This window comes from Typopeltis vanoorti, chromosome 14, assembly GCF_054136105.1.
Source record: "Typopeltis vanoorti isolate ZY-2024b chromosome 14, IOZ_Tvanoo_1.0, whole genome shotgun sequence".
Lineage (NCBI taxonomy): Eukaryota > Metazoa > Arthropoda > Arachnida > Uropygi > Thelyphonidae > Typopeltis > Typopeltis vanoorti.
This window is the reverse complement of record NC_143562.1, coordinates 113291201-113313315: the sequence shown is the minus strand read 5'-3', so window position 1 is coordinate 113313315 and position 22115 is coordinate 113291201. Positions and strand designations below refer to the sequence as shown.

Below are 22115 nucleotides of genomic sequence, written 5' to 3'. Positions count from 1 at the left end.
TTTGTTCACAAAAAAAGGTCATCGACAATCAGGAAATTACTATTCCAGAGCTAGCTTGTGAAACGGAAACCTCAGTTGGATCCTCCTACTAAATGCTGATGGAAGATTTTGAAATGAGAATTTTCTGCGAAGTTTGTGCTGAAACGTCTCACTCAGGACCAAAAGGATCATTGAGTTAGTTTGTCAGGAGCTCAGAGATCATGTTCGTCAGGATCCAAATTTCATCAGGAGCATCATCACATGTGATAAAACGTAGGTTTATGGCTATGACCCGGATATGAAGGCCCAGTCATATCATTCTGCCAGCTCATTCAGATCTTGCAACTTGTGGTGTTCTTCTGAGCCAGAAACTCATACCTTACCTTACCTCATCCACCTGATTTGACTCTCTCTGACTTCTCTTTATTCCATAAGCTAAAATCTGTACTTACAGGACAAAGGTCTCAAGGTGTAAATGAAGTTAAACAGAATGTGACAAAGCAACTCAGTCATTCCTTTAGATAGAGCAGTTCCAGAGATTCTTCCAAATGTGAGAAAAACACTGGGAACATTGTATTGAGACAGAAGGAGAATATTTTGAAGAGGATATGTTCCTATAGCCTGTATATATTTTAAATAAATTGTGTCTCAGAACTTTTTGAATAGACCTCATTTGTTGCTTGATATAATGTCTCACACCATATAAGAGTAGTGTTTTTCAACAGCTTTTCTTTTGATATCTTGTCATATACCTTTTCCAGATCTATAAAACTTAAGTACAAATCTTGTTATATTCCTATGATTTCTCAACTATTTGTGTTAAAGTGAAAGTCTGATCCTGACAACTTCTATTTGGCCTGAACCTAGATTGTTCTTTGCATTTCTGTTCCACAATTTTTTTTAGACTCTACTAAAGTATACTTGCATACATCTTTCTGAAACAGTCAGTAACAAAATTTCTCTGGGATTCCTGCATTCAGTTTTTATTTCCCTTTTTATAGATAGGTGCTATCTATAAAAAGAGATGAGATAGATGAGGATCCTACTCTAGTCATCCATAATTTGACCTTCCCACCAGGCCTTTTGAATTATGCTGTGCAACCATTGTGAAACTTATATAACCCCCGTCCTTATATGAGCATTTCTAGTCAAATATCATCTATTCAGTTGCCTTTCCACAATTTATATCTTTGGTTTTTTCCCTCAAGAATTGATATATTTGCCTCTGATTGCATTCCTCTTTTTTTAGTACTGTTCCATCACTTACACAAGGTAATTAAGTAATTACATAAGGCATGTAGGATGTTTTCAGTTTTCATGTCACTTGAATCATTTCAGCTTTGTTTCAATAGGTTCTAGAATATTTAGCCATCCTTCCTTATGTTTACCTTCTATATTCATATCCATTGCTGGCCTGGTTGGCCAAGTGGTTAGCTTATTCACTCTCCAGCCAAAAGGCTGCAGGTTCAAATCCTGCCATGGGCATGGATGTTTTGCAATTGTCTTTCACCTTCATACATTCTTCATTCATACATAAATTAAAGATGCCAAGAAATTATATTCTTGGTTTAATCCTTTATCCAAGTTAAGCAAACAAAGTTTGCACGTGAGGTCACTTCATGACTGGGATACTTGCATATAGAGGCCAGTGACTTCACATCACTTGCCTTAGTATTCCATAATGCAAAGTACATATCTTTACGGACATGTATATGATAGGTAATGCTATGCATTATAGGAAGGGTCACTACCCAGACTAGTTTCGACCTTTATTGAGGTCTCATCAGTGGGAGCCCAGACCCAAAAGTGATACCAATGTTGAAGTAGTGCTGAAGTCATATTTCTATATATAAGAAGTAGTCAAAAGGTCCATACCTTATTACTGAAATACTCTGGATTAGAGATAGATGTTGAAAACTTTTGCACTTGGTTATTAACATTCATTCATACAACTATATATACACTCTCCCAAGATGGAAATCTTGGGAGAGTGTATCTACTTCTTCCATTGGGTCACCAATGGAAGAAGTAGACCCAACTAATTAATCATTGGACCCTGCACCAAGCAGGTCATAATGCTAAGATAAAAGAAAAATTCATATCCAATCTTCTTATGACCTTTGTTTAACTACTTTTACACATTATTTTACTTTCTTAGATTTTTCTCTTCATTCTCTTGGAGCACATGCTGACTTGTTTATAATTATAGTACAAAATAAAGTGAAGGAATTTGTAAATTTACGAAATGACTTTAGTAAAATAATGATATGATTAGTAATGATATAGATGAAATGGTGTAATCTCACTGATGGTTTTATGTTTTGTTGTGTTTTGTGTATAAAAGATTTTCATATGGTATTGTGGTTTCTGTGTTTTATTATATGACATGATTGTCATCAAAAGATGACAATCATGTCATATAATAAAACACGGAAACCACAATACCATTGTCAGCAATGTGTTAGCACAATTTTGTACTAATTGTGCTGACACAACTTCCTCAGCTCATGTTTTAATTTTCTGTTAACAGTTTATATGTTTTAGATTATGTGCAGGTTGAGTAGTATGGATATGAGATGCTCTTTTATAGCTGTACCATATGACTGGTTATAATGCCTAATTGTGTCAAGGTTGTTGGTTTTGTTATGCAATGTGTGTGTCTGTTTTGTGAATCATTGAAATAATTTCTTAGTATGTAGTGTCTCAGATTTTTTTATGCTCAGGATTTTGTGTATTGACATAAGGAGTTCAATTATTTACTGGTGATTGGGCTTCTAAAGCCATCATTGAAATAAGCAGTTTTTTGGTATTTTCCCCCCCCTTTTCACTTTGATAGGCGACTGTTTATAGCGTGCACATGCATAGACCATACCTGAGTAGCGATACACAAATTTCAGGATATCATATTTTTCTGTCAGTTGGTATCATGTCTTTTGCTTGAAGAATTCTTCAGCAATAATTAAGTAACAGTAGATTAATTACATATGCAACTTTCACTATGAAATGGACAGTTTCTATAGGATATTCTGTATGTTAATGCATAACTAATTGGTTCCATTACACAAATTATTTTTGAAAGGAAGAATGGATAGTAGTGTTTCTTAATAATTAATGAACTCTTATTTCTTCCCTGTCCATAGTACACACATAGCAAAAATAGGCAGCCTAAGTATCAGAGCATTAATTCATTTCTGCAGTGGTTACTATTTTCAGCAAACTTAGATATTTATATATAAGATTATTAAATGAAAACATGAACTAAATTATGTTGGCAGTACTGTGTGAGGAAAAGGGAGTAGGATTTGCCAATGTGTGGGATGCATTTGAGGGGAAGATGGATTTTTACAAAAGTGACTGTTTGCATTTAAATGGAGTTGATAAGTCAACTGGACAGACTGTGCTACTTTTACATTTCCTTCTAACAACACAGTCTATCCACTTCCTTCTAGCAACTGGATAGACTGTGTTGCTAGAAGGAAGTGCAATAAGTGATGTATAAGGAAGAGGTGGAGTAAAAGATCAGGAGTGAGGAATTGGTGAGACTGTAATGGTTGTAAATAAAAATAGTAGTAGTATGAGGGATGATGATGAGAGAACAGGAATGCAAGGTGGACACAGGAAATGAGAAGAGTTGGGGTGGACTGGGAGACAGTATAAGGAGAGTGGATGTTGGGAGCAGTAGTGAATGTGTGTGTATGGAAAGGGACAACATAGGAGTGGAATAGCCTGGGATGTAATGAGAGGGGGCAGGGTAGTTGAGTCTGAGGGGGATAAATAGGATAAGTGGTGAAAAAAGGTGATTGGTCATGATTAGGTGTGGGGAAATCACAACCAACATGTGGCATGGGTAGGACTTGTTACAGACCTAAACATGAACTACTGTGTTTATTTGTGAATGCTGAGAGTCAGAAATGGAAGATGAAATGGTTTTGCAGATTGAGTTTATTCACCCCAAAAATTGATTAAATAAGTGAAACATGGTTGGATAAGGATGATATCTGGAATGGGAATTGAAATGGAAGGGTGTCATGTCTTTTGTGAGAATAGAAAGGACAAGGACTATTGCTGATGATAGCAGGGGAATTATATCGGCAAAAAGTGGAGATAGAAATAGTGGCAGTGGTTTTGAGGCAGTATGGTGTGAGGTGGAGATTGACAGGAAATGACATTAGTAGGACGTTGCTGTAGGCTAGGGATGCGGAAGGTTGTGATGAAAAAATGCATAAGGAAGTTGGTTAGTGAACAATGGAAGAGTGATCATTATGATTGATTTATGGTAATATAGATTGAAATAAAGAGATAGCTTTTGTGTATGAGGAAAATGAATTTCTTGAATTCTTGAGCGACTGCTCTCTTAAATAGTATGTAAGGGAGGACACTCAAGGATTGATAGTCTTAGATGTAATCTTTTTACTGGAAGATATGATTGTGAGTGGAGCGTCACATTTCTCCCAGTTGGTGAGAGTGACCATGAGGTTATCACTTGGTTGGTGGCCAGACATATGAAGACGTTTGGGAGCACTTTTATATATGAAGACTTTTGGGAGTCAATTCATCAGCTACTGCTGATGAAGAGACTGACAAACAAGTGCTGCCATCTCGTATCTAACCCTAGATTAAATGACTGGAAGCCGAGAGATAAAATTAGAAACACTATTTTTTAATTCATTAAAGTGCACAACTAGTTTTATCTTCTTGCAACACTTCATCAGGTGCATTACATGAAAAGAGAAATACAAAAATTGCAAGAGAAAAGCGATAAAGTGAATTGCCAACATATTATCTGGAAAGCTTTGAAATGTTGAAGGCTTTCCACATACTATTGTATGCCTTGAATGCCAAAGTTGGATAGTAGTGCAGTGATAGTCAGAGAGATTATAGCTGAGGTTAGTGTTAAGATGTAATGGATTGAGAATGATTTCTTTAGATTCCACAATTCTTTTCTCAAGTTCGTCATAAAATCTAAAGATGGTTAAAGATGTTCTCTGATTTGTTCCAGATGGCTGGATGAATGATAGAATTTTCATCATTATGGTCAGCAGAATTAAGGACATGATTAGACAGTGCACTGCCTCTAGGTCTACCATATGTGATGTCTCATATGTTCTTCCAGATGTAATTGAATGGATTTTTCAGTCTGACCAAAATATAGAGCATGTTGCAGTTACCGAAGATGGCATTTATGCCAGGATATTGTAAGCTGTTATGTTTTTGTTTAGGTGTACTGAGTAAGGAATGGAGCTTGGGCGGGGGAGTGAAAGAAGTCCAGATTTTAAATTTCTTGAGAACTTTAGCTAACTTAGGAGGTAAAAAAAAAAAAAAAATATATATATATATATATATATATATATATAATATTCATCCAAGCTTGATTTTCTTCCTCAGCCTTAAACTAAAATGCTGGTTATATTCCACTAATTTGAGCCCTACCCAAGCCTATGAATTGTGGAAATACCTTCTGAATATGAATGCTGTGCCATACAAAGCCTTTTGCAACTGCCTGGTTTTTAATCCATCTAACTCGAGTGCTTCTAAATGTTTTTTCAGCGTTTTGGGGATGGTGCTTAAAGCACCTATTATTATGGGAACAACTTTCGTTTTCTTTTGCCAAATTCGTTCAACTTCAACTTGCAGTACTTTGTAATTTTTTCAGTTTCTTTTTCATCAATTCGGCCATCTCCCGGTACTGATATTTTGATAAACTGAACACCCTTGTTTTCACTTTTTTCAACCACTGTTATATCAGGTGTATTACATTCCAAGCTTTTGTCAGTCTGGATTTTGAAATCCCAGAGTATTTTAGCTTTTTCATTCTCAGTCACCTTTTCAGTCACTTGGTCAACTTTATTCTTCCAATTGTCTTTAGATACTTTAACCTTCCTACCAGCTGAGGTGGATGAAATATCCAGCCCACCATAGCATTCTGCATAGATCAAAACTTCATCGTCATTGTACCTTTCATCATGCCATTACCTCCCTCCGCTGTTAATCCCTTTACGGCTATTTAAAGCCATTCGTGGATTAACTGTTAGTGCCTGACTAACAGTTTGTGTAACCTGTCTTTACTTGGAATTTTCTTTACTTTCCTAAAATATTTGTCTTTTTTGCCTCTAAAATGATTTATTGTGTTTCTTCCCAAAAATTGAAACGAATTTCACATGTGCGAAAATAATCAATCCTGAAATGACCATTGATCAGCCTTTGCAATGAATCTATTTAGTAGTAGCAAATTTGCTGTATTATAAATTTATTCTTCAAATCACTGCAACGGAACAGTTGCACTGGTTGTTCCAATATAGAAACAACTTTTTTTGCGAATTTTCAGATGTTTGCATTGAACATATTATGTCACATATTTATATTTTTAAATAATATTTATTGAAATAAATATGACCTTTTGCTTTCTTTCCTAACAAAATACCATTACATGGATTATGACATTTCAGTTCTAGAAACAAATTTTTTTTTTGTTTTGTTTTATGAACAACAAACGATGTTATATTGCATAACTCGGTTTCCGATTGTGAATCTTTTTAGTATCGAAAATTTATATCCAATGATGTTTTAGCAGGGATTCTTCGCTTTTTTTTTTTTTTTTTTTGTAGGATGCACATTCCTATAATATCCAGTGCGTAACCACCGTAGATGTGTTTAAAATATAATATGAAGGCTATCATATACAGAATAATTCAAAATTTATGCTCATTTTGAAGATTTGCTAATGCTTACCCCCCCATCCTTATCTTCTCCTGGAATTCAATTACATAACCACTCTAAATTTCTACAGGTTCGAAAACGTTCCCAGACAGTATTCAAAATCTATTACTTCATTTTACCGTTTCGACAAAAGAAATAAGACAATAATATTGTTGTACCCTGAAGCTTCTAATTCTGTACTATTTCTTTGCAATCTAAAACCAGCTGTTTTACTGTCTGCTGAAATGATTTGAAATTTTAGAAATACTATGCTATATTTTCACCACATAAAATTGTTTATATGCATATCACACAAAAAAAAGTTCAGTAGTATTATTTTAGTTTCTTTTTCTTAAAATAATCTAAATATTTTTACTTCTACTTATGCTTCTGGTTGCTATTTCTGAAGTAATCTACGTCTTAGAAATACTTGTAGTAATCCTCTTAGCTGGAGGGAAAGGTAAAGGCTTAGATTATGCTAGTGCTATTGAGGAAGAAAATTGAGAACGCTTAGCTAGAAGGGACACTAAAGTGCCTCATGCTATAGTGCTACATCAAGAATGTCGTGTTTCTTTTTCAATTGTTGATTAGTAGACATCCTAACATGGAAAAAAATGCAGACATTTCTTTTACAGGCTGATACAGTATTATGCTGAAATAAGTTCTTAATTTATAATGATCAGTTTCATTTTTATTATCGAAAAATTATAAATTATTTCATATAATTATCTTGAAAAAGAGGACGTGAATTATTTTAAAAGAAAAGGAGCATATACTTCACATAATCTTATTTTTTGGGGAGGGCAGGAAGGTTATATTGAAGACTTATTCAATTTGCAGATATTTCAGAGAATTTATTTTATAAATCGTTTGCAAGACAACTGTTATGAACGTAAATCACTTGGGGAACATGCCCATTCATTTTAGTGTAAATAGTAGCAAAGGTTTATTGTTATTATTATTATTATTCAGGCCTCCATGGAGTCAAAAGACTCATCATGGGAGGTCCTTCCTAAAAACATAAAGTCTGTCAAGACTCATCGAGGGGAGGTCCCCCCTAAGAAACACAAAGTCTATCATACCACTCTTTAAACTCATTGACCGTTCTCGCTCCCACCACTCCATCAGGCAATGCATTCCACAGTTCAACCACCCTCCACACAAAGAAACCACTCCTTACCCTCTTGCTCACAGTTTCCTTTCGTAACTTCGAGGGGTGGCCTCTTGTCATCATTCCTTCCTGCTGTTCAACCAAGCAAAAGAACTCCCCAGTGTCAACCCTGTAACCACCTCTCAACAGTTTAAAAGTCTCAATCATATCACCTCTCCTTCTTCTATCCACCAAACTCTGCAGTCTGCATTCCCTCAGACGATCCTCATAACTATCCTTGTACAGTCCTGAAACCATCTTTGTCATCTGTCTTTGTATCCTTTCCACAGTTAATTTATCCCCTTCAAATCCTGGGGATCAAATCTGAGAGCAATAGTCCAAGTGTGGTCTAATCAGAGACTTATACAATGGAATGATAACCCACTTATCTCTGCAGGTCAGTGTTCTTCTCATAATAGCAGCAATCCTCTGTGTTACCTTTACCACCTTTGCAATATATCCCCTAAACTTCAGTTTTCTATCAATCATCAACCCCAGATCTCTTGTCTCCCCTACTTCCTCCAGTATAACTCCTCCCATAGAGTATGCAGCATCCCATCGATGTTTCCCAAACCTCAAGACCTTACATTTTGCTGCATTAAACTGACACCCCCATTCATTTGCCCATCTATCTAGCTTATTTAAATCCTCTTGCAGGGCTACCACATCTGCACTATTACTAATAATCCTTCCCAGCTTCGCATCATCCGCAAACAACTGAATATCCCCTTGCAATCCACTAGCAATGTCATTGATATAAAGGTTAAACAATATAGGTCCTAGTACTGAGCCCTGTGGGACCCCACTTGTAACCCTCTGCCTCCTTGAAACTGCTTCACCATACACAACTCTCTGATACCTATCAGACAGCCAATCTTGAATCCAGTTGGCCAATCTGACATCCAGATCCATGTGCTGCAACTTAAATATCAACTTATCGTGTGGCACCTTGTCAAATGCCTTCGCTAAGTCTAAAAAATTGCAGTATATGCCTTTCCCTCATATAATGTTCTTGTAACTTTATTATAAAAGACTAGCATATTGCTAAAACAAGAGTGCCCTTTCACAAATCCATTTTGACTCTCACAGATAACATTACCCTCATCTGCCCAATGTTGTATACGGTCCTTCACTACTTTCTCCAAGATCTTAACAACTACTGATGACACACAGACTGGCCTATAATTAGACACTTCCAGTCTGTTACCATCCTTATGCGATGGCACTATCTTACCTTCCTTTCATTCCCTGGGTGCCTTTGCCAAAGCCAGACTTTCATTGAAAAGCCAGGTTAAAGGCACTGTCAGTTCCCTAGCACATTCTCTCAAAACTCGGGGTGAAATACCATCCAGTCCCACAGCTTTACTGACATCCAGAGTACTCAGTATCTGAAACACACTCTCCTCCTGTACTTCTAAACCTCGAACCAGCCCTATCCCTCTAAGTATTAAAACTGACTCCTCTAGGATGAAATACTCCAATAAAGTGTTCATGGAACAATTCCACTATATCCTCTGCATCAGTCACTCTATTCCCATTTTTATCCCACAATATCATTCTTCCACAGTCATTTCTCCTCCTACTGGCCACATAGCTAAAAAATTCCCTAGGAATTTTTTAGCTATGTGGCCAATCTCCTCTCATATTCCAGTTTCGCTTTCATTACCACACTAGTCACTCTTCTGGCCTGTGTCTTATATTCTTCATGCACCTTCTCTTCACCTGTCTCCTTATATCTCTTCCATAGCCTCTTTTTCGCATGCAATTCCTGTTTAATATTGTTTGTCATCCACTTTACTCCAAATTGTGTCCTCTTCTTCACTCGTGGTATACAACTTACCATTGCTGCTAGCAAATATTCTTTCACAATTTCCCACGCACTAATGATATCTCGGCCTTCCAATTCCCCTCTCCATGAAACTTCCCGAAGTTGACGTCTAAGACTATTATAATCACCTGCATTATAATTCCACATAAGTTCCCGTCTCTTTGATACTCCTGCATATCTATTCATTTTCCAAGTCAAAACCATATGGTCACTCTCTCCAACTGGTGGGAGAGATGTCAACTCAGTTATTATCAACTCTTCTGATGCTATAACCAAATCCAAAACTCTTGAACCTCTTGTTCCCTCTGTTACATGTTGCCTAAGACATTTGTCCCTCAAGAATTCTAGAAATTCCATTCCCCTATTGCTACATGCATCTTGCTCTCTCCAATTTATACTACTGTAGTTAAAATCTCCCATAACAATCATTCTTCTTGCACTTGCCAAACTTAGCTGTCTAAACATCTCCTGGTCCCCATCCTCTGTGCTCTTGGGTCTGTAGCAACACCCTACTAAATATCCTGTCTTGCCTACCTCTACCTCACACCATACGCTCTCAAAATCATTTGTCTCACTTCCTTCCAAAGCCTCCACTCTTAGAGGACATAGGTCATCACTTATCATAAACAGTACCCCACCACCACGCTTTCCCCTCCTATCCTGAATAAAAATGCTATACCCAGCGACTTCTATTCCTGTTGTTATATCCCCTTCTGTCAACCATGTCTCAGTGATCGCAATAATTTTTGGCCAGGCTGATGCTATCTGCGCCACCAAATTCCTCTCCCTTATTCCGGATACTCCTGGCATTAGTATAAAGCATATAAATACCATTGTTTCTATACCCAGCATTATCCCTTCTAGACTGCACTGGGCTCAGTGTTACCTGACATCGTCTCCCTTCTCCCAAGTATCCATTCCCACAAGAGGCCACCCCTGCTATCATCCTCCCTGGGACACACTGACTCGTTCAGAACAGCAATCTCTCCAGATGCCTACGTCCTTCCTCATTCAAATGTAAACGGTCTCTCGCATACAATTCCTCTCTTTCCTCAAACACACTCCAAGCATCCACATATACCAGTCCTCTCTTGTCACACATTCTTGCTATTATGCCATTCAATATCACCGCTCTTCTGCTCAGCTCATCATTATCATACCTAGGCAACACACACACTATTTTTCCTCTCTCTGTCTTCTTCCGTACAGTCTCAAGCAAAAATCTCATATCTCTCGCTGCCCGACTTACATTACCACTCAAGTCATTCGTTCCTACCATCAAAATCATCTCATCCACCCTTTCACCTCTCTTAATTGCCATAGCCACCCTTTCTATTGTTCCTCCTGGCAAACACTCCTCACGCAATACATCTTGAACACCACGGATCATTGAGTTACCATACATTATACCTCTTACCATTCTCTCTCTCCTATTGTTTCCATTCTCTCCTCTTCTTTCATTCCCATAGGTCTCTCTCATTCCCTCTCCTCTACTGCTATTCTCTCTTCTAGCATTCCCATACCTCTCTCTCCTACTGTTTCCATTTTCTCCACTTCTAGCACTTCCATATCCCTCTCTCATTCTGTCTCTCCTACTGTTGCCATCCTCTCGTCTTCTAGCATTCCCATACCTCTCTCTCATTCCATCTCTCCTACCGTTTCCATTCTCTCCTCTTCTAGCACTTCCATATCTCTCTCTCATTCCGTCTCTCCTGCTATTTCCATCCTCTTGTCTGCTAGCATTCCCATACCTCTCTCTCATTCCCTCTCTTCTACTGTTTCCATTCTCTCCTCTTCTAGCACCCCCATACCTCTCACTCATACTCCCTAAATTCTCTCTCTCCCCTACTCTGATTCGCCTTGCATTTATCTCTTCCATTCTCCTAATCTTATCTTTCATATACTTCTGCTTTCATTCACAAGACATTCCACTTCCTCTTTCAGCTCATCTATCTCCCTCTGCAGGTCAGTCACTCACACCTTCCACACTATCAACTATTATTTTCTCATTCATATATATATTTTTTCATTCTCTCCTATCACACTACTTGTCTTCCTACATTCATTCCCCATTCCTGGAGCAACAAGGTCGGATATCGATATTTCTAATGCACTTATTTCCTCCAACTGCCTGCATTTTGCGCACATACGCTCTCAGCTCTCTTTCACAAGCCACATATCCAATTCCCAAGATGCATACATGCCGCAAGTACCGCATGCCACAAAGTTCCTTATGATATTACTTATGATAGAGTTCTTAAATGGCGGAGGACTTGGCGATAAGCCACTTGCGACTGCAGCTGAATCCGCCATCATTCCTTACTGCCGAGTAGCGTAATCTTTAATAATTATTCAATTAATAAATTCCGTTAAATAAATAAGAAAAAAAGTACAAACAATTACAAGCAAAAAAACATTTAAGTACACTAAATAAAATGAAATATAACTAAATACAGTAATGAAAACTTAGCTTCGTTTTGTCTTCCACCATTATGCATTCGATTCCGACGGTAACCAAAATATAGTATATCACGACAGCAACTAACTTCCAAAAAACAACCACTGAAGTACACTCGTATTCAGAGAAACAATTTAGCACTCAAAAACGGGGAAAAAATATGGACTATTCACCGATTAAAAATCACTTTCTTCTGCACAGCTCAAATTATCTACTTCAATAATGCCACTTATCTAAACTAGAAGAAAATGTCGTTATATCTGCTGATGTTAGAACTCTTACATAAATAATTTTTCTGGCATGAATTCTCTATTAGCTATAATGTAATCAATCTACAGATTTTTGCCCTCATGTATTATACCATCTTATGCGCAATGATTTCTTCTTTGTACTACAAGAAAAAAATCACATAACAAGAAAAATATGGAGTATTTTCTTTTTCATTGGGTGAATTTACAATGTTCTCATTTTGTATTTTGAAAAGAAAGTACAAATAATTTTTTTTCTTACTATTTTTGCCATTATAACATCTGATATAATTACAAGAGTGGCATTTTACCGTTTTCCTCCACACGAGAAAAAGAAATATGACAATAATATTGTTGATTCTGTCAAACTTTTGTAGTGAAAATTTTTAATACAAAACTTTATAATTTATATATATAAATAAGCAAAAGTATTGCTTATAAAATTGGAGCATAATATCTGAACTAGCAGAAAATATATACATATCAATTAAAATCATAACCGTTAATTTTATTTTGTAATGACCAATTATATGGGAAACCAAGAAGGTGAAAGTACAAAGAACAGTAGATTACAATATAAAGAAAAAAAAATTTAGTGATAGGTTTAAAGAATTTCATTATTCTCTATAAAGCAAAGTCGCTCAAGCAGGTCCTTCAGAAAATCTGTGAAGTATTCTTCGAATCATGATTTTGAACAAAAATATAACATAATCTCAAACGTCGGCAGCCGGTTTTTTTAAATAATATTTCAAATAATTATCTTGAATTAATTTCTTCGAGAACAAAGAAAATGTTTTGTGGAGTAAGCGATTAGAAAAAATTAGCAAAAAAATTAAAAATTATTTAATTTCTTCACTTAAATACAAATTTAAGTGAAGAAATTAGGCAAGGATCTTTATTTTGTCCAGGCATTAAAATTGTATTGTATAATAAAAAGAGAAAATAAAAATAATTTCTATATTTTTAGTTTATCCAGTATAACTAAAATTTAGTTACCCAGCATAGAACAAGGAACTGCATTTCTTGTTATAGGTAACTGAGTCACAGCTATGAACCTGAGATAATCTGATTAAGTGCTCTCTTCAGCGTGAGGGATTATCACACCTTCTAATGGACATGCTGGCCGAATTGCACTTCTTATCCATTTTCTTTCAACAGATAGCATGTATCGTATCCAGATTTAACTGGACGTCATCCTGGCCGGTTGGAAGGTTAAACCTGTACTTTTTACATAAATGCCAGTATATTATCTTAGCTACATTATCGTGCCTTTTATGGTACTCAGTTTGTGTGATTTTGCTGTATAGTCCGACCACATAAGCGAGAACTGTCATTGGCAGACTGCCAAGAAGAATCAATTCATGTTGAAGGGGAGAAAGAAATAAGGCGATGTACTAATTGGTTACCAACATGCGAAATCACGTGCTTTTTACGTAAAATTTTCGAACTGTTATACAAGCAAAATAGTTACCACTTTAAAAACTACAATGATAAAAGAGAAGTTAGTTTTCTGACGTATAATAATAAACACTCATTCCACAATACAGATTGATTACCCTATTATCGGAATGGATTCTCCTTCTTTTGACATGTGTCAAAGGGTCTTGTATCTTTGAGCATACTACACCCACTTATAATATGGTCTACTGTTTCTTCCTTCTCTTAGCGCAATATGCATTTACTTTCCTCTTGAATTTTTTTCTTACTTTAGTGCTCCATTTCTCAACCATTGCCAGGTCAAGTTGCTGTGAGCACTGTCTGTCCTCTATGCTGTGAAGGTACTTTCCATGCAGTGTCTTATTTTTCCATCTTTTGGTTGGTCTTGTACTCCAATTTTGTCTCCATGGGTTTAAATAAACCCTCTTTCCTTACCTTATATAAAATCGAGAATTTACTGACCATCTGTTATCCTATTGATGCTGTAGTGGCACTTTTTGAAATTATTGTAATTTTATTTTAAGTTCCCTTGTTGATGCCCATTATACTTAATCAAATTTTTTGCTGCTAATAAATTTATTTCACATACGTTTTTTTTTTCCTGTCTTTAATTTTCTAAGTATGTCAGCTTACATACCTATATTAAAGTAGCAAAAACACCAACTTTGCAGTTACTTAGGGATATCTGAATTGTCAGGGGGAAAAAATACATAAAAAGGTAGTTTTAGGTAATAAAAATCAAAAGTCTGACAAGCAGTAGTATTGTGTTAGTCCTCATATGTTAGGGAAAATTTTTGTTCCAGGATGCGGTCGAACATATAATTTGGTCATTTATCCAAAGAAGCAATTTCTAAAGTTCTTTGAACATTTTCTTGTTGTCTGTGCAGTCAGATGACTGCAGTGAACTAACATACCTTGTAGTCCATGGGCATAATGATTTATAGACCGTTAAAATAGCATAAGTAAGGAATAGTGATATAACTGCCATGTCACAAATGCTAGTAATGTTTGTTTCAGGACAACAGAAGATTTATTAGGCCTTAATCATAAGTGCAGTCCTTATTACTAATGATTAAAATAAATTGTTAATTGTTGTTTTCAGGTCTCTTTGCATTTATAATTTTAGTATTTTAGATTTGTTTCCAATTGAGGAAAACAAAAAGTAATTTACATTAATTTTTCCAGAGGATGCTGCGTACCACAATCAATGGCCTTGTGTCATGTTGCTAACATAGTAAGTATTAAGTTTTTTTTTAAAATAATTTAAGCATGCAGGATTTTTTTTTTTTTTTTTTTTTTTTTTTTTTTTTGCAAGCTAACCTTATCTCTTCTCACATTTGGGATGGTGAACCAAAAACCTAAATAAAAATAAATAAAAATTGATGCTTTCCAGAAGAGTGCATTTTGATTAATAGATACCAGGTTTTTATTGATGCTGTTCTGCTGGACTTCCATAGATCACTCTGCTTTTCTTCAAAGCCTGAATTTATAATCTGCTGTCCATTGTAAATTCATAGTCCAGCTTCAGTTATACTGTACTATCTTTTCATTCTCCTCTTTTCAGTAATCTGCTCAGCATTTTAGCTAGATGCATGTACCCATGAAAAGAATATCAGTCCACTTTTAAAATAGGATTCTAGTTACATAGAATTCAAATTTCATTATTGAATGAGGACTCTAGCTCTGATAGTTGTTGAACTAGCAGTCTGCTTTGTCTAAATTATGTTACTGAAATGTGAACTGAATCATGCTTTCCACATATGAATACATTAATTAAATGAATTGCTGAATTAGGGACTGCAAATGAACTTGATCATAACTTAATGAAACAACTGCTGTCAGTAATGTAGGATAGTAGTCACTCAATGCTCTTTCTTACCATTTTATATGCGATGTTTACTGTAAGATTTTAATTTGAATGAATCATACTTCCAAAAGACTATAAACATGTTTATTTTTTTTTTTTAGTATTATGGTAGGCTAAGGGTTAGATCATCCAGAAACCCTACTCTAGAGACTAAACATAGAACTTTTTTTTAAAGTCCCTTTAGGCTTTGAGAAACTTTCACTGGCATTCATCCAACAATTTGAAGCTCTTTATATGGTACTCCACAGAGTCAAGACTCATTGCAGGAGACACACTCTATCCATTAACACAATACCTACCATACATCTTAAACCTATTCACTGTTGGGGTGCTCAAAACCATCTCTGGCAATCCATTCCACTCATTTACCACTCTCCAAGTAAAGAACCTAGTCCATACACCATTACATCACACTCTTAGACAACTTCCAAGAGTGTGATGCTTTGTTTTCCTTCTATTCCCCCCATGTATTGAAAACATTTCTTCTGTGTCAAACTTATAGAATCCCTTTATAACTTATAAGTTTCTATCATATTTCGTCTCCTCTGCCTGTCAGCTAAATTCTGCAACCCACACACCCTCAATCTATCCTCATAGGGAACATTCCACAGACCTGTCACCAGCTTGGTCACTCATCTCTAAATCCTCTTCACCACCTCCCGGTTCCCACGAAACGCAGGTGACCAAATCTGTGCCACAGTAGTCAATGTGTGGCTGAATCATAGCCTTATAAAGAAGGATAATAACTTCCATATCTTTACTTGTCAATGTGTTCTTCAGCATCCAAGTAATCCTAGGAGCTATTTTGCCAACTCTTGCAATATGTCCTCTGAATTTCAAATTGCTATTCACCATCACCCCTAAATCCCTAGCCTCATCAATTTCCTGTAAATTAGTACCATCCATATGATATGAAGTGTGCAATATTTTCATTCCAAAGTGCATTACCTTACATTTTACAACATTGAATTGACAACCATTGTCCTTTGCCCACACTGCCAATTTGTTTAAATCATCCTGTAAAATATCTACATCACCTTTATCAACTATTTCTCTTCCTAGTTTTGTATCATTAGCAAACAACTGAATATCTCCTTTAATCTCCCTCTATATCAGTAATGTACAATTAAAGAGTGGTGGTCCTAGTACAGAGCCCTGGAACACTCCACTAGTCACCTCATTTGCCTTAGTTCCATTCCACCATACACCACCCTCTGATGTCTGTCTATCTCCATGCCACCAGCCTCATATCCATTCCCATTTGTTCCAACTTATGTAATAGTTTTCCATGTGGTATTCTGTCAGTTGCCTTTGCGAAGTCTAACAGTATCATGGTGTAGCCATTTCCTTTATCTAGTTCTGCTGTCACCTTATTATAAAATGTGAATAAATTACTGAGGCAGGACCTACTTTCTACAAAGCCGTGCTGCCCCCTATAGAGTATCATATTCCTATCCACCCATTTCTGAAGTTTACTTTTAACCAACTTTTCCATTACTTGAACCACCACTCCAGATATACTAATTGGTCTTTAATTTGCTACTTCTGTCTTGGAGCCACCTTTATGTAATGGAACTATCTTACCTCTTTTCACTCCCTTGGAACCTTGCCAGAGCTGAGACTTAGATTAAACACCTTCGTCAGAGGCACTGCCATTTCACCTGCACATTCTCATAGCACATGAGCTAGTATACTGTCCCTAATGCTGTATTCACATTATATTTTTTAATATACTGAGTACCTCCAGTTCATCTTCCTCAATGCTCATATCAGTCTCTGTCATCACAGTAACTGCAAAGTGATCACTTAGTAACTGACTATTTCTTCTGTTTCTATCACTTTCCTACCATCAGCACTGAATAAAGTTATCTTTCCATAATCATTCTTTCTTTTACTTCTTACTTAGCAAAAAAACTTTTGGATTCACTTTCACCTACTTAACTAATTTTCTTTCATAATCTGATTTAACCTTCCTTACCATACTAGTTACCTTCATGCTTGTGCTTTAGACTACTCGTGGGCATGCTGATCACCTTGTTGTTTGTATTCCTTCCACAGTGCTTTCTTTTTTTGCAGCTCCTGCTTTATATTGCTATTCATCCACTTAATCCCAGTCATTGAGTTTAAGGAGTAGTATGATAGACTTTGTGTTTCTTAGGGGGGGGGGGATGTCCCCTCGATGAATCTTGACAGACTTTATGTTCTCAGGAAGGACCTCCCACGATGAGTCTTTTGACTCCATGGAGGCCTGAATAATAATAATAATAATAATAATCCCTAATCGGTTTATTCTTCTGACTCTGGGTATGTACTCTGATACTGCCTTTCTCAAACATTCCTTGACTGCTTCCCATGCACTAATCACATTTATTCTGTGTAGTTTCTAGAGCCTGTATAGCTCAGCGGATGTGGCGTTTGCACACCACGGCACTTGACCGAACGAAGGAAGACTTGGTTTCAAATCTAGTCAGCGACTAGAGGAAATTTTTTGAAGCCTTGTTTCGACCAGTTCCTGAGTTAGTCGATCTCTCTCATGTGAAAGCAGGTTTTTTCTCCAGGAAACTCAGGTTTTTCATCCCGTAAACTCAAGAAAATCGACCGTAGAACCCACACTATTTCTGACATTAATTATATTGTGTTAGGGTTAGGGACCATGAGATGGCAGCACTTGTTGAGCCATCTCTTCACTGCATGCCACTTAATTAGTGATAGCCTTGGGCCAGCTATCTCTGATTCGCTACCAGTGGAGATTGAACTGTCCACTCAGTCTCCAAAAAAGTTAGATAGGGCTGAAACAGCCTCGCCTACTCTCTATATGGGAATAAAAGGTGTTAGCTGATTTTTTTTATAGTTATTTTCTTATCAATCTGTGTTCTCATCCATACTATTAAAATTAATCAACATGTACAACAAAAACATAAGCCTTTCTGCACGTTTCAGTGGTAACATTATTATAGAATGAGAAAGTTGCTAAAACATGACCATTCCTTAGTTAACCCATGCTGTTCTTTGTGCAGTAGAGATTCACTATCAACCCATTTCTGAATGCAAAGCCCTAAATAACTTTCCCAAAATCTTCACTATCACTCCTGAGATACTGAATGGTTGATAGTTGGATAGGTCAGTCTTTGCACCACCCTTGTGCAATGGGATTACCATGCATTCTTTTCACTCCTGTGGAATCTTCCCTGTTCTTAGACTTAAATTATATAGCCTGGTTAAGGGAATAGCCAATTCAGTTGAACACTCCTTTAGCATCCGTGCTGATATCTCATCAGTTCCTATTGCAGAATTCTTATTCAGTTTGTGCAACAGCTCTAGTACTTCCTCATTCACATGAGTTTCCTCGTACAGTGACGAGGCAGTATTGAGTTCGATGTTACACATACTAGGTTCATAGCTTTTAGCAAAATGGCTGCTCATTAGTTAAACAATCATTCACCTGCATACCATCTGCATTCATTGGAGTTATTCTTTCAAATCCATTCTTTCTTTTACTTGCAGCATAATGATAGAATCCTTTTAGGTTGTCTTTAAATTGCAGAGCCATTTCTTTTTATACATTCTATACTTAGCTTTCCGTGCAACACTTGTGACTCTTCTGGCCTGCTGCTTACGATTACCATAACTGACACCATCCTTATGTATATGATATTTCTTCTGCATGATGTTTTTCTTATGAACTTTTCCTTAATTAGATTACACATCCATTTTCCTCCTACTCTATTTATTCTTCGAACTCTAGGGACACATCCTGATATCACATCATTTAAGTATTTTTAAACACTTCCCACACACTGCTAGTATCCTTCCCATCCAACAACTGATACCATGGCACACAACCCAGCATCCCCCCCACCACCACCCTTATGTGATCATTTCCTGCTTTGTAGTTCAGCATGTAACCTTTTCTGAACGGAACATTTATGCAGAACTACAAAGCTATAAATTATATGGTATCCTAAAAACACTAACCCACAGAGTTAGAGCAATTTGTTCCATTGATAATGCTCTCACTGCTGAACTCACTCACTTATGTCGCACCTTCTTAGCTAATAGCTATAATCCCCATAAGATAGACAAATTGCTCCCTCAGAAATCTCCCTCACTGTCTACTACAGAAGACTACAGCAAAACTGTCACCATCCCATACATTCAAGGCACATCTGAAAAGATATCTAGAGTGCCTAAGAAACATCAGCTACGCACCGTATTTAAACCGTGCATCAAATTGGCAACTCTCATCTTTTCACTCAAGGACAGAATCTCTCTATCACATCCAGGAGTCTATGAAGTGCCCTGTTCGTGTGATCGAGCCCACTCTGGGCAGACAGGAAGAACTGTGGACATCTGCCTCAGTGAACACAAAAATATATCCAGCACTATCGCTATGGCAAGTCCGGTATAGCAGACCATGCCTTGGAGATCCCTGCACACAGGATCAATTGGGAAAAAAAAAAAAAAAAAAGTATTGCACGGAAGTTGTTATAAGTCAGAGAGATTATTCTTGGAATTAACAGAAGCCCTGAAACATACTCCAAACATGAACAAGTTTGGCTGTATAAATTTACCAAAGATTTGGGAGACAGTCATCTTAAGACCTAATTAATACCTGATTTCTCTGTTTTTTTTTTTTTTCAACATAGATGGCATCTAATTAGGAATTCAGTCTTTGTGTTGTACATTACAATTGTCCAAACTAGTCCCATTGTTATACCGGACTGTTTTTTGTGCTCTGAACATGCTAGATAGAATACCAGCGAAATATCACCAATAAATTAATAAATATTTTTTTTCTTATCAGTCTGTGTTCTTATCCATACTGTTACAATTAATGAAAATGTTACCACTGAGTTAGACGAGAGGTGGGGGGGGGGAATGTTGCATAAATTGGAGAATATAGGATAGTTCGATTATAGACTGTTGGCATGGATAAGAGGATAACTGACTGATAGATATCAAAAAGTCGTATATAGGGGGGTTGAATCTTTATGATTCAAGGTAACCAATGGTGTGCTTCAAGGATCAGTCCTTGGTCCATTCTTATTCAGTCTGTACATTATTGACATTCGGAAGGATTTGAAATGTGATGTACAGCTATTTGCTGATGATGCAATCCTTTATCCAAGTGTAAGTGAACAAAGTTTGTGCCTGAAGTATTTTCAGGACTCGGGAAACTCGTGGCAAAGGCGGACTGACTTCACAAACTTCCAACATCTTTCTATAATCCAGGGTAATTTAATGTGTGACACCTTTTAGCAACTCGTATATGGAAATATGACTTCTGCATTGCTTTGTAAGTAATGTGTTTACTTACACTTTATCCAAGTGTAAAAACACATTAGTTCATAAGGCCTGGACAGACCTTCCGAATTCCAGATGATTGGAGTAGAGCTGTTGTAGTATCATTATACAAAGGGGAAATAAAACTGAATGTGAGAATTACAGACGTATTTCTCTACTGAGTGTTCCTGGTAAGATTATTATTATTATTATTACGGGCGAATCCAAGAAGTCCTTGGACTCATCGAGGGAGGCCCTAAACATCATGTCCATCACAACTATTCAATATTTACACAGTATCTATCATATTTTGCCTTCAACTCATTCACCATCATAGCGCCCACAACAGACTCTGGCAGCTTATTCCATTCATTCACCACTCTAAAAGTAAAAACCCAGCTCTAACACCCTTACTAACCACATTCTTGCCCAGCTTCCATGGATGTCCCCTAATCCTCCCACCACCAGTCCTGTTCTCAAAAATATCCTCTGAATTAATCCTATAGAAACCCTTTAGCAATTTCAATGTCTCAATCATATTTCCCCTTTTCCACCTATCATCCAATTTCTGCAACCCACAAATATTCAACCTGTTTTCATAAGGTTCATTCTGTTGACCTGCTATCATCTTGGTCACTCGCCTCTGGATCCTCTCCACCTCCTCCCCATCAAAAAGAAACCTAGGTAACCAAATCTGGACACAGTAGTCGAGATGGTTTCTTATCGTAGAGGAACAATCTCGATACAGAGGAACAATAACTCCCTTATCGCTGCTTGTCAAAATATTCTTCAGCATCCAAGTGATTTGATGAGCTGATTTAGCCACTTTTGCAATGTGCCCCCTAAATTTCAACTCTCTATCCACCAACACTCCCAAGTCCCTGGCCTCATCAATCTCCTGGAGTACAGTTCCATCAATGTGATATACTGCTGCTAATCTCTTCACCCCAAAATGCATAACCTTACATTTTGCCACATCAAATTGACATCCATTCTCCTTAGCCCATACCTCCAATCTATCCAAATCATCCTGCAAGATTTTGACATCATCTGCATTCACTATTGTCCTACCCAACTTTGCATCATCAGCAAACATATGAACTGTTCCTCTCAGATACTTCCCTATATCGTTAATGAACAAATTAAACAGCAGTGGTCCAAGAACAGAA

The 22115-nt window shown here is 36.8% G+C and overlaps 1 protein-coding gene across 3 annotated transcripts in view; it reads left to right on the top strand.

The window, feature by feature from the left end:
- The window catches only part of LOC150099843 (protein Gawky-like), a 580239-nt gene that overhangs the window by 29614 nt on the left and 528510 nt on the right, over positions 1–22115 (top strand). For all 3 annotated transcript variants that reach the window (XM_090404074.1, XM_090404072.1, XM_090404073.1), the window contains exon 2: positions 14982–15030. In XM_090404074.1, coding sequence (XP_090260200.1) covers positions 14982–15030 — 49 coding nt within the window. The remainder of the gene's footprint in view (positions 1–14981; positions 15031–22115) is intronic.